Source organism: Ailuropoda melanoleuca, chromosome 5 (assembly GCF_002007445.2).
Source record: "Ailuropoda melanoleuca isolate Jingjing chromosome 5, ASM200744v2, whole genome shotgun sequence".
NCBI lineage: Eukaryota > Metazoa > Chordata > Mammalia > Carnivora > Ursidae > Ailuropoda > Ailuropoda melanoleuca.
The window spans coordinates 43,247,822-43,261,458 of NC_048222.1; the positions used below are offsets into that span (position 1 = coordinate 43,247,822).

General features: G+C 39.3%; 1 protein-coding gene across 14 annotated transcripts in view; it reads left to right on the top strand.

Moving 5' to 3' along the window:
- CSNK1G1 (casein kinase 1 gamma 1) overlaps positions 1 to 13,637 on the top strand; it is a 161,148-nt gene that overhangs the window by 130,343 nt on the left and 17,168 nt on the right. For 10 of the 14 annotated variants that reach the window (XR_004625575.1, XR_004625576.1, XR_004625577.1 and 7 more), the window contains one exon: positions 9,488 to 9,598. The exons of 3 other annotated variants lie outside the window; for them this stretch is intronic. Coding sequence is in view for 7 of the 11 variants with exons in the window: in XM_034660839.1 (XP_034516730.1) it covers positions 9,488 to 9,598 (111 nt within the window). In the remaining 4 variants the exon portion in view is untranslated. Of the gene's footprint in view, positions 1 to 8,515; positions 8,658 to 9,487; positions 9,599 to 13,637 lie in introns of those variants that run through there. One more of the 14 variants, XR_004625578.1, reaches the window with a different exon arrangement.

Below are 13,637 nucleotides of genomic sequence, written 5' to 3' on the forward strand. Positions count from 1 at the left end.
TATCATCTCAGATGTACATATGAAACCACATAGGTTAAAAATAGCAGATAGAAGTACATACACATATATGGACAGTGAAATACACATACAAATAAGGGATAGACTCACCATAAGTACATACTTTTAGCAAAATATATGGCTTGGTAAGATAAAAAAAGGATAAAGGAAGGATATCTATATATTAGTAGCTAAAATACAGAGTAGATAGGCAAAAAGATGGGGGTTAGCAAATTGTGTATGCTAATTGGGTCCATAGTTAAATGCTTTAGTCAAAGTAGTTGGCTGAGAATTATAATTTGAATGACTTCTCATTTGATAACAGAATATTGTTGACTTCTGCAATTGTTCTTCCTGGACCTCCCTTGTTAAAAGTGTAGCTGAGTGCACAGTTAAACTGACACTCTCCTACATTGATCTGGACTTGCAAATTGTTTCAAATTTTCTAGAAGGTAATTGGATGAAGTTACTGTTCTGTCTGATAGAAAAATCTTACTTCTTGGAATTAATCATGATAGAACAACCCAAGATATAGTTTAAGTTATGAGCATAAAATTGTTGCAGTGTAATTTGAAACAAAGTTTGGGAAATGATCCACCTATTTAATTATAAGGGAATGGTTATGGATCTAGTTCAAATCTTTTATCAAATAAACGATTATAATAAAGTGAGTTGCAGTGCATTTATTCAGTGGAATGTTACGTAGCCACTTAAAATAATATTTAGGAAAACTTGTAGTAACCTGAAAATGTTTATGGTTTGTAGAGTGAAGAAATCAGAGCACAAAATTAGAAATACATCATGATTTCCCCTGAGGGGAAGGGAAAATGAAAAAATCAGCGAGAGGAGATAATGCCAGCATATTAACAGAAGTAGTGTTGAAACTGATAATATTGTGGTTAATATTTTTCCAAACTATTCTATAATGAGGTTATATTATAATGAAAAATGTATTTAGATAGAAAAAGTGTAGAAAGAAAAAAATAATTTAAGTAGTCAGTGAAGTCCGCATAATCAGCATATCTGCCCACTCGCGTTTTCAGAGTATTTCAAAGGAGAATAGGTATTTCCTTAATTTCCCTTGTCTTGTCTACTAGAATTCTTAATCAACACTGCTGTTTTGAATGAATTTTAAAAGTATGGGAAAAAGAGATGTTGAAAACCTAGATTGCCAAGGTGAAAAATACATTCATACCTAGTATCGGAGTAAAAGTACTTTTACTTTTAATTTTCAGTGTACTTTTAAGTGAAGGGTCATTAAACCCAGTGTGTGTAGTTAGGAAATCGCATCTGCAAAGCAATAATGAACTTCTTTTTGAAGAATTGAATCTTGCAATTCTCTCTGATCGCCTCCCCCCCCCCCCCCCCCCCCCCCGTTTAGGGTTTTTAGTATCCCATGGCTGCTAAGGGATTGAAAGTCCCCACGTTTTAACCCCCCCCACATTAATGCAAATATTATACCTCCCTCCCAGCAGGATTCTGAATCCTTGCTGGGTAGAATTCTTTCTGCGCTGTGCCCTGTGGGCAAATGGATTTCTGGCGTCTCTTCTTCCTTTACACTGTGTCTTACTCTGTGGTCTCATTGCTTTTGTTCCATCTTTAGGGTTGTGTTCTTACGTTTTGGAGGTTTTGTTGATTATTTTTTAAGAAAAATTGCAGTCACATAGGTCCCTTACATGACTCTAGGAATTGAAAGCGGTATATGTTCTTTTTTAGACTGATTCTTTTCAATTTTGAAATCAGCAAAAGAAGAAAGTCAAGTCTCTCTTTGAGAGCTATTGACAAGTATTAACCTCACTTTAGGGGTAGCTAACTTCTTCTCTACAACTTTGACTAAATAAGTCTAGCTGAGGACCTGCTCTGTGCAAGTGTGCCCTAGGGCTACCAAGATAAGTAGGGCATCCTTGTCCTCAAAGAACTGACAAGCGGATATGCCAGTAGCCAGATAACTATAATCCAAGGCAGAACAGAGAAGCATCCCAAGTTTCAAATGACCATCATCAGAGATTGGAAGAAGGAGACATTTCATCTAGTCTTGAGCGTGACAGAGTTTCATGAAAGAAGCTGCATTTGAAGTGCTCTTGGAAGAGTAACGTGGGAGTGAAAGAGGCGTTCCAAGCAAAAAGGAAATGTGAGCAACAAGTTACCTGGTTCACTTTGCTAACATATACGGTGTGAATGAAGGAGACAAGGCTAGGAAAATATCTTGGAGCCATCTGATGACATTCCTGGAATGCTGGGCTGGAGAGTTGATATTTAATTTCAGTGGGGAATAGGTACTGAAGGTTTTTAACAGAGGGCTGATAAGATCAAAACTTTGCTTTAGAAATCTTTTGGCATAGAAATCTGTCAAATAGCCTGGCAGCCAGCATGGAGACAATAAAAGCACAGTGCATCCCCTTCAGAGGTAAAGGGGGCCTAGATGGGCCGTAGTCATGAAAATGAAGTAGAACTGAGAAATGGTATTAAGGGTATGATCTACCAGACTTGGCGGCCCACATGCATGTCAAGGGTGAAGGAGAAGGATGAGTCAGAGCTGTTGCTGAGATTTTGAAGGCCCAATAATTTGGAGGCAGGTGGTACAATTACTGAAATGGGAAAGTTGGGGGAGAAACTTACCTAGAGTTTGAATTAAAGCACTTTGAGTTTCAGATACTTGGAGTGTATTATAGCTGAAGGTGGCTAGCAGGCAGAGGAGGGCTCTCACAAACAAACAAAACAGTAGTGACATATTTGGAAGTCAGAGCGTGGGGATGACATTGATAATAGTGCCTTCAGAGCCTCCTTTTTCTGGGTAAATCTGCTCTTCAGTGTGGTGAGGAGTGATCCTGGGGATTAACAGGCTCTTTAGTCCCATACTTAGAGTAGTTAGAGAAGGAAGAGGAGCTCAGAACTTGGTTTTAGCTTAGCCCAAGGCTTTGGCCATAGGACATTTAACCTTTGGTTGTGGGGGGGGGGGGTTGCTCAGCTTTCTCAGATGTAAGCCTGTAAGTAAGGGTAGAGATTTTTATTGTTCTGTTCACTGCTATCTCCCTAACACCCAAAACAATGTCTGGAATAGTAGACATTTGATAAATAATTGTTTGAATGAATGAATCTGTCAAATGAAGAGCGTAGATGAAGTCAGATGTTCATTTAAAATACAGATTTTTTTTTAACCTTCCGTGAAAAATTAATTGTAAGCTTTTTTTTCCTGCTTGTTTTCTATTTCCACAAAAAGCCATTCTGCCTCCTTTGGCAGCCAGAGTAGGGCTGGATTGTCTACTGAAGGGAAAGGGTGTTCAAAAAACCACAGCAGGTCTTGCTGCAGAGTGAACTCAGGCAATTGGTTTAGTTCTCTTCTATTATTATGAGAATTTTCAGGGAAAATTTGCTTTGCTATTCTAAATGGTAGGTTTGTTGAATTGAGTACTGTTGGGTTCCTCGATGCAGTAATAGATCCCAAATGTGGTTCCCAAAGAACTGCATTTAAGTTCACCTATATCGGATCTGTGTTTTACAACTATGTTAATATCGGATGCTTAAAAGCAATTTTTTTAAACATAAGTATCACCCAGCTAGAGAACTATAATTAAATCATGAGTTTGGATAGAATAAATACTGATAAAGCTAGGTCTGTTCAGAAAGTTGCCAATGGGTTTGTCTTTTCTGTCATTTCCCCCTTGGTGTTTGTCCTTTCCCAGATCCAAAAATGGTAAATCTTGCTGTAGCTGTGGTTCCTCTCTAAAGAATTCTGCATTACCATCCATCAGGAAGGAGGTGAAAAATAGTTCTGCCTCTTTCTACCTAGCAAAGCTTCCCTTTGTATTTTCTGATCAAGCGTAATCAGGAAATAAGTCTTGGCATTATCCAGAGATCTAATATTGGAGTGCAATATATTGCACTGTTGAAGGTTTTATTCAGTGTGTTTGCTCAACATGCTAAATATAGAATATTGCATTGACCAGGATGTGCACATAATAGTATGCTTCCTGTTCTTTCTAAATCTAAGCCTGTGACAGTCCTTATTCAGGTAAATGTTATACACATGCTACCATGGTTCACCAGTTTTGATAGTTACATAGATTTTCTGTTGTGATATGAAGAAGGGGTACTTGACCTAGAAGGTTAGGTAGAAACATATCTGTTTTGAGGTTGGAAAGAGTCACACTGGCTATCTAGAACTATTAAACTCTACCAGACGTGGCATCCTACTATGATAATATTGAATAGTACTTACTCATTTTTATATATACAGTATATGTTTAAGGGAAAGAACTTACTTTTTGTCATTTTCTACAAGGTGAACTGTTTACTTACAAATTCTCAAGTTTGACTAAGCAGGAAAATATGAATCCAATGTCAAAAAAGTTGAGCCCTCATTCTTCTAGAAGAACCATATTTAAGCTAATTCAATACCTTATAAACACAGAAGAAATGAACAATAAAACTTAAAAGGGTCAAATCATGTTGAGCTCTGAAGATGTGCCCCAGTAAAAGAGTAGTTCAGGGACACCTGGCTGGCTTAGTTGGTAGAGCGTACAACTCTTGATCTTAGGGGTGTGAGTTCGAGCCCCATGTTGGATTTAGAGATTACTTAAAAATAAAATCTTCAAAAAAAAAAAAGGTTCAGATGTGTTCGTTTGTATCTAGACTCCAAGAGATTTGATTTATGGAATGTATAGCCTTAGAAAATTATGTGTGGGTTAGCGCTGCCATGCTTATGGAGAGAAGCTTATTATAAGCACTGCTTTTCCAAAGGGGAGATTAAGCCAGATTGCTAAGTAGCCAAGATGGTCAGAGATGTTCCTAAAATGAATATCTTTGTATATTCTTTTGAAAGTCCAGTAGCTTTAGAACAAACAAAAGCTGATTAATTCTCCATTCCCTTCCTTTGACAGAGTATGACTACGTTTTCAGCAAGGCTCACAGTTTGCTAGTTGAAGGGCAGATGAGTGTGCTCAGAGAGAATTTGTCTCCCTCTGACCTCTGTATAATTTCCCACCTTGCTGCCTGCTTTCTAGCAGGAACTCGGGTGTCGAGATTGCATACTCCCCTGTCACCTTCCAGCATAGAACTCTCTGCAGAATGGGGCTGTCCCTCCTCACTTCTGAGACCTTTACCCCAAGGCAGACATTGAAACAAGGAAGTATAAGACTGAAATACAGTCCTTTTCTTACCTTCTCCCATTCTGTCACCTACTTGCTGCCACTCACCTCTGCTGGAATTCTCTATTCTGTGTTTTCTTTGTGCAGTCTTCAGCATTTAGTATTTCAGCAGACATCCTTGTTCTAGGACACTTCCTTTGTAGGAAGGAGAGTCTGGAGAAATGCTACCTAGATATGTCATCCTTCTTGGGGGGGGCGGGGGGGGTGTCCTATACTCTTTTGAATAAGAATAGGGCAGGGTCTGAGTAGAGCGTTTCAGACGTCTAGAATGGTTCCTGTGATTTTTCTCAGAGCTTCACAGAATTGATACTACTAGCTCTATGGGCCTGCGTAGTATTGAACTTGGGAATAATCCTTTCTAAGTTGTTTTCAGTGATTCTCAAACATCCCTGATATTTGATATGAAGGCTGTAGAATACAGGAAGGTGTTGTTTGCACACATGACAGGTTGCACGGAATAATCCCTGTGTGGCATAGGAAATTGGTGCTATTTCATGAGCTTAACAGAAGGAAGTTTTTAATTTTGGTGAAGTATACACTTCAGCAACCTTGCCAGCTTTCAAAAATTTCGTATCTAAGGTCTAATATACTCCAAAAAAAAAAATTCTTGAGATGCTTCCTGCCTCATTCTTTCTTCCTCCATCTTACCCCTGCTACCTTAAAAAATTTTTTTTAAATCTTGGAAGTGTGGTAAGACAGAATGTAACCTAGCGTATTCATTACTAACTTTTTGATACTATTTGGTCTCTATTCTTGTTAATTATAGTTGAAGACTGTAATTATATAATGAGGCCTAGACGACTGACACGGGAGGCCAAAATGTTCTGTATATGTGGCACCTTGTAAGATTCTTCAGGAGGCATGAAGTGAAATGGAGAAAGTTCTTTGTAAATGTAATCAGTTAATTTTTCGAAGTAACTATATAACTTTATATAAAGAATAGGATTCAGTGATTTATTTGCTACAACAGGAGAAGAATGTTTGCCTGCCTTTTGCTTGAGAACAGGAGCTTTATCTCCAATAAGAATTGGAAATAATGTCCGAGCCATAGATGGGGGTGGTACCTCAGGTGTTTCCAGACTGTATTTTCTTGCCCTCTTGTTAGTGTCCTTCTCCCCACTGTCTGTCTGTCCATTAATCCTGGCCAGGTGACTGCTGGGAGATGTTCATTTCCTCTGCCCTAATAACCGCAGGTGGTAGTTTTGATTTTTTACACCAGGCTCCTCTAAATTTCCTCTTACGTAACTTTTGTTAGCTTTCTCTTTGATTTATGCTGTGCTATACCTACTAGATAGTAAACCAAGCATTTCCACACAGGTAATGCAATCACAGCAGAAGAGTTTAAAGTGTTTCCCCAAGGAATTCCCACTGCTTGAGATCCCTGCTCCTGCCTTTGGGGATTTTCACAATCCATGTGGACCTTTGCCTTTCAAGTGATGCAGAGAGATTGACCTTGCTGAGTGACTCTTCTGTCCATGGAAACTCCTTATTGCCTGTTAGATAGACACGTGTGCATGAGAGGTCTTTGAGAGTGAAGAGTTTACATGCTGATCTCCTCTACTGGTTTGCTTAGTATGACTGTATCCCGTGCTGATTATGCCCAGTCATAACCCTGTGTATACAGCATTGCCTAGAATACCTTTCAGGTACACTAGCAGCATGCCGTAGTTGTCGACATTCCTCGGTTTCATCTAGTTTCTGGGCACTCGGTTGCTTTCTAAAGTTGGCAAATGACCCTTTCTACCATATCAACGTCTATATACCAGTCCTGGCCCTTAAATTCTAGAAGAGAATAGCCATTGAGTTTAATATTACAATGAAGAATAATTCCCAGTGTGATAAACCACCAACCGCAGGTTCACATCCGTCTCTCAGTGCTGTTGCTTCCAGTGGCGGTAGAAGGCATTGGAGGGCAGTAGTACTGTGCGGCGTGTTCATTCGCCGCTGCGGAAGCGTATGTGAAGCAGTCTGGAATTGTTAACATTGTTCTTCCCTTTTTAAAAGATAAACAACACGCTGCTTTGATATTGGAGGTGGAGTGTGACTTTTAGGCCTTTGGAAAATGTCTTGCTATTTTTGAAATCTACACAAAAATGTTAATTCCTCCAACTAATTGTGTATTTAACTAGAATGAATATAAATTAGTACACAGTCCTGTAAATCAGACAGTGGCATCAAACCAGACTTCTGATATGTGTTTCAGTAAAAATGGAAAGAGTAGTTGATCAGCTGTCCAGATTTTGTTAAACTTAAAAGCATATGAGTGTTTTATGTACATTTCTTTCCATTTTCAGCTTTGTCTGCCTTAAAAACAAGTGCAAAACAGAGAGCATTCATGCAAGAAGTAATCACACTGAACATGTATCCTAGAACTCAAAACAACCCCAAATGGCTTATAAATGTCTGGATATTGTTTAAACATGTAAATTTTTTGAAAACTGACAGTTCTTCATAGTCATTTAGGAACTTAAATATCCTACTTAAATATTACAAAAAGTAAAGTCCTAGAGGAACTGAAGAAGCTATCACTAATGGATAATAGTTATGGGTATTTCTTACAATACTAGATTTCTCCTCATGGCACCTGGCTGGCTCAGTCAGGGGAGCAGGCAACTCTGGATCTTGGGGTTGTGAGTTAGAGCCCCATGTTGGGTGTAGAGATTACGTAGAAAAATTAACAATAAACCAGATTTATTATCAAATCTCTAGTAGTAAAAAGATACGAGATTAAGTTCTCTGAGGATATGGATACTGTCAATAAGTTTATAAAAGTTATGATTATGTTAGAAACCACAGCCTTATTTTGGAAAATGAAACATCTGAATTTCTGTTGGCAGAAATAGTCGGAAGGGCGGGTTTTTTGGGTAGCTTTGATTCTCGAATGTGACTAGCGGTATGGAACCAAACCCCTCTTTTGTTAGAGAATATGCTAAGTAAGTTCATACGGCTGCCTCCTTACAGAATATACTCATTCCCTGAGGAATATCAGAAACGTGGCCAGGACCCTTTACACTGCTGTTACCCCTGTGGCTTCAGATTCCATTAATAAAGATGAGTAAGTTGTAGCTGATACATGAGGCTCGGGGTTTATTTTGTTTTGTTTTTTTCTAATTGAAAAAGCCTTTTTGGTGACTTACAGATGAGCTTATGAGCCTCAGACAATTACTTCTTTCCTTTTCCTTTTCTTTTTTATAAAATACAACATTGATAGCTGTGAACATCTCTAAGATTTATTGCATCCTTGCTGGTTTTCATGCAGAGCAGCAATATCACATCCCAAACCCTGCTGTTGTTTATATCAGCAGCAATTAAAATTTGATTTACTAATCCCTCATTGCTGCCTCTCCAACCCCTCGTTTTTCATTTTGTAGAGCCTTAGGACTGTTACAGCTGAGCGTCATGATGTTAACACCTCCTCAGCCATCTGGTACAGGGGAAGAGGCACCTAAACAGATTCTTCAGAACAAAATCACAAATGAGCAAGATCAGAATAGTATGAGATCTAAAAAACAGGTAAAGAAGGAATGAAGAGAGCCTGAATGACAGCAGAACTGAAAGCAGAACCCAAAAAGGTTTTGGATTGGAAGCCCTCCTTTTGCTGGGGAAAGATCTGCCTTTTGCTTTCTGGAAGAAAGCAATTCATAGTAGTCATATCTAAAACTATTTCTAATTCCAGACTAGAGGCCATTAGCTAGAGGAATCAGGAAAACATTATAGCTTACCCCCCCATCTTTTCATATTGACCTGTGAACCTGTTTTGAAGATATACTTTTTTCATTCTCTTAGATAAGAAAGCATATTCCAGCCACCACCACTGCTCATGTTATCTTAGTTCAAAGTCTTGCAGAGGTTTATATTGAGAGTGGTGGGTTCCCTGTTTAAGGAAAAGCCATATTATCTTGATCCCTAATGCTAGGGATTTTCTGTACTGACTACTGTCTATTTAGGTAGATCTTTAATCAGTGAGATGATTTGTATGATTGTTCCTTTGTCCAACGATACTAACATTCTGAATTCGGTCTGCTTAGTTGCTACTGAATTGTACTAATGTGGAAGCTAAAATTGATTCCACCTTTTGGTGGTGTTCCTCTACCCCCTTGGTTATTGTTTCTCTGTGTCTGGGTGAGGATGGTGTGCTGTAGACTGTCATGTATTGGCTCCTTAGGCTGAAATGAATGTAGCCAAGTTAACTTTTTCTCAGTGCTTTGCAGCGGTTGTTAGTTTAAAATCCAAAACGAAAACAAAACCCTCAGGGACACTAATGTACTTGATTTTGTTATTGCTTGCTGTTGCTTCACCTTTCCTTCCATATCTTGCTCTCATGCTTCCTAATGCCTGAGCAGACTGCATCGTCAGAGCGCCGAGGAGAGTGGGAAATCCAGCCCAGCCGGCAGACCAATACCTCATACCTGACGTCTCACTTGGCTGCAGACCGCCATGGGGGATCAGTGCAGGTACTTAATTGCCTTTATTGCCCTTTCCTGGCCTTCTCAGCTTGGCTGGTAGAATGTTGACTTGCTTCTGAAACTTTGGGTCCTTTAGAAAGGAAACTTCCTGCAAGGTTGAGCTGCTTCTGTAGTGAACTGAATATCTGTGTGCTGATTTTCTGCCTAAGACTTACAAGAATCACTTGTTGAGATGATTGTTGGTGGTTGTCATTGACTAAGAAATATCTATATGATTTCTGATACTGATTTCTGGTTAAACTGATCCTATAACCTTGATCTACTCATGATAAACTGTAAAAATACTATCAAGATAGAAGTATGTTAGTGTCAAGTATGTGAATTTTAAAGACTTGAAATGTGTAAAATAAGTATTTTTCAGATAATGGACTGCATATTTAGCTCATTCCATGGTGGTATGTGCCTTAGCAGATAAGGCGAGAATGTTAATTGGTCCAAGTCAGCCATTTCTGAGTGGGTACCCAAGAAGTTGTGCTGTTTCTTTTTTCCTTCTGGAGTAAGTGTGGTCTTAGAGAATTATTTCTGATTTCATTTGGACTGTTTTGAAGCTCTGTTGTCTCTAATACTTAAGAACATCTGTGTCTCTACTTTTCTTTCATATCTCAATTTTAATAATCTTAATCCAAATATGTCTCTCAGACTGTTAAATGATACCACCAGTTGGGGCACACAAGTAAACCCAGAGCCACCAAATCATATAAAGGGATATGGGGCGCCTGGGTGGCACAGCAGTTAAGCGTCTGCCTTCGGCTCAGGGCGTGATCCTGGCGTTATGGGATCGAGCCCCACATCAGGCTCCTCCGCTGTGAGCCTGCTTCTTCCTCTCCCACTTCCCCTGCTTGTGTTCCCTCTCTCGCTGGCTGTCTCTATCTCTGTCAAATAAATAAATAAAATCTTTTAAAAAAATCATATAAAGGGATAGACAAACCTTTTGCGTGTAGTAATGCATCTTGATAGGCTTGATTGTCTAGAATATGTTTTTTACATAGAGCGGTTCATTGAAGATTGTGTTATTCACAGGAAGTCGGGAGACAGCTGTAGTTCTGTTAAAAAAAAAAATTTAAAAACCTCACAGGAACATCTAGGTGAAAGTGATGGATTGAACACACAGATCTGTTCTCACCTCCTCTGAAACAGCACTAAAAGAATGATAAAGAGATTTTTTTGAAAGGCGTGAATCCATAAAAGGATGGAGAAAACAGAAGAGGCAACAGCAACAGAATATTAGATGCTAGAAAGCACGTGGGCAATTATTCAATGACTTAGGAGTCCCAAGAAAACGGAATCCTGAGCCAATAGAACCTATTTTCACTGGGTGATCTCCCAAAGACTCAGAAGTTGGCCCTCTATCAGGGGAAGTAGGTGGGAGGGCTATGTGCTAAAATAAAGAAGACTGGTTAAAAGTCTGTTTTCTAAGAAGCCAGAGATCCCTAGATGCTCTCCCGCTCCCCAGCAAAGACCAAGGATTTATTATTTGGTAAGGGCAAAATAGAGGGTCTATAAATTGGGGGATATGAGTCACTTTTGGGGGTGGGGAGCTATATTGAAGAAAAGGGACAGTAAATGAATGTGTGATCCATACTTAAAAGTCCCACCCCTGTACTCCTTGCAGTCTCCCACTTTTATTTATTTTTTCGTTTTTACTTTTTTATAGAGAGAGAATGGGGATGGGTGGGGGAGGGGAGAAGGGAGAGAAAGAATCTCAAGCAGACTCCCTGCTGAGCATGGAGCCCCCAATACTGGGCTTGATCTTACAACCCTGATATCATGACCTGAGCTGAAATCAAGAGTCAGATGCTTAACTGACTGAGCCACCCAGGCACTCCAAGAGAGAGACTCTTAAGCAGGCTCCATGCCCAGTGCAGAGCCCAACACAGGGCTTGATCTTATGACCCTGGGATCATAACCTCAGCCAGGCACCCCAGGATGCTATTTTTAAAAGGAACATTCTAAGAGCAAACCAAGAAAAAAAGAGAGAGAGCGCGTTCTTGGAAATTAAAAACATAAGAAAAATTAAAATTCAGGGGTTTGGAAGATAAAGCCGTAAGGAAGTCTTTCAGAAAGTAGAGCAAAGAGAGAGGATAAAATGGTAGAAAACATTTTTCAAAAAATAAAAAATAGAACTACCATGCAACCCAGTAATTCCACTTCTGGATGTGTTGTGGAAAAAGCAACTTGTAAAACAATGTATGAAATTTGGCCCCATTTTTATTTTCACACATATATGCAAATATACATATATAAGAGGGATAACATGCATATCATGTTAGTGTATGCAGAAGAAAAAAAAGAAACAATATAGAGTAGGGGAGGGCAAACACAACCAGTGGGCCACATCCTACCTTCTGCCTATTTTTATAAATAAGTTTTATTAGAACATAAGCACACTCATTTGTTTACATATTGTGTATGTCTGCTTTCATGCCGCCGTGGCAGAGTTGAGTAGTTTCCACACAGACTGTATAGTCCACAAAGCCTAAAACATTTACTACTTGCCTTTTATGTAAATACTTTGCATAACCTTGTTCTCAAGGAAGATATACTGAATTTCCCACTAGTCATGTACACATGATGATGTCACTGGAAACTTGGACTTTTTATGTAGTCTTTTTTAATATTCTAATTTTTTTTACAATAAACATGCTTTTTAATTAGGGGAAAATGCAAAGATTAAATAATTTTAAAAGGAAAATACCTCATAATCAGGCATATCTGGACAGTTTACTAGATTTGTGTTCCTAGAACACAGAGGTGCTCATTTAGACAGTGCTTCCTGTTGTCCATTGTGAGGGGTTGTCTTTAAAATTGGAGTCAATTAGAGTCTCTGGCAGCACTTTTAGAAAATACAGCCTCCCTCTACTCCCTATAAACTTAGTTCTGCAGCTTCCTTGACACCTGCATACGGGGCAGGCAAGTGTACCATTTCCCTGATACTGCGTTACGCTCCGGTGCTCCTTAGTACATCTGCCTCTTTCACTGTAGCCCCGGTGTGTGTCTACTCATAAAGGCTAGGCTTTTCGCAAACCAGATCAGCCATACTTTTCTAACACAGCAGATGCCCACATATTTTCAAGTTGTCTCACTTCCCAAAGGTCATGTGGTCAGACCATGCTTAGCCTACCTGAATGGCCTGCAGACACCACAACCCTGGTAGGGAGTGCAGAGCAACGAGTTGAACAGAGTTTGCTCTGGTACGGCACGTGCACACTCCCATTCTAGCCTGTTTAATAGCAGACACCCCCCCACCCTGGCCCCGTGCTTCCCATTCTGCCACTGTTTCCACAGATCTTCCACATGTGGAAGATCTAAACTCAAGAAGGCAGTGTATTTTTCTCTTTCAAAAAGATGGCTCCAAAGTTGTTTAAATTAAAATATGTAGGAAATGTCTAGAAAGCTCTAGGACCAAGCAAAGGCATGAGACTTAAGATTGACATTTAACTTGGGGCGCCTGGGTGGCACAGCAGTTGGGCATCTGCCTTCGGCTCAGGGCGTGATCCCGGCGTTATGGGATCGAGCCCCACATCCAGGCTCCTCTGCTGTGAGCCTGCCTTCCTCTCCCTCTCCCCCTGCGTGTGTTCCCTCTCTCGCTGGCTGTCTCTATCTCTGTTGAATAAATAAATAAAATCTTTAAAACAAATTAACATTTAACTTTTAACTAATATTTACTTTGCTCAGATCTTTATAATTTTTAATTACGATTCTTGTTGCGGTCAGTAGTATTCCCATTTTATAGGTAGGGAAGCTAAAGTACAGAATTACCACATATGTTAGTTGTGAGAAGTAGGATTGAAATGTTGGTTATCAGCTAATATATTTCTTCGTTTGGTACATACCTCATTTTTCTTCATGGTCTGTTTTGAAAAATGGGGGTTAGGAACTCAAATTTTTTACTTAAAATGTTAAATTACTTATTAAAAGAGATGTTACCAATATTAAGGACTAAAGTTCAAAATAGTACTTCACCTTAATCTCTTTCAGGTTAGTCCTTTAAGATATCTATTACTTTGGTCTTATGTGATAATAGCCA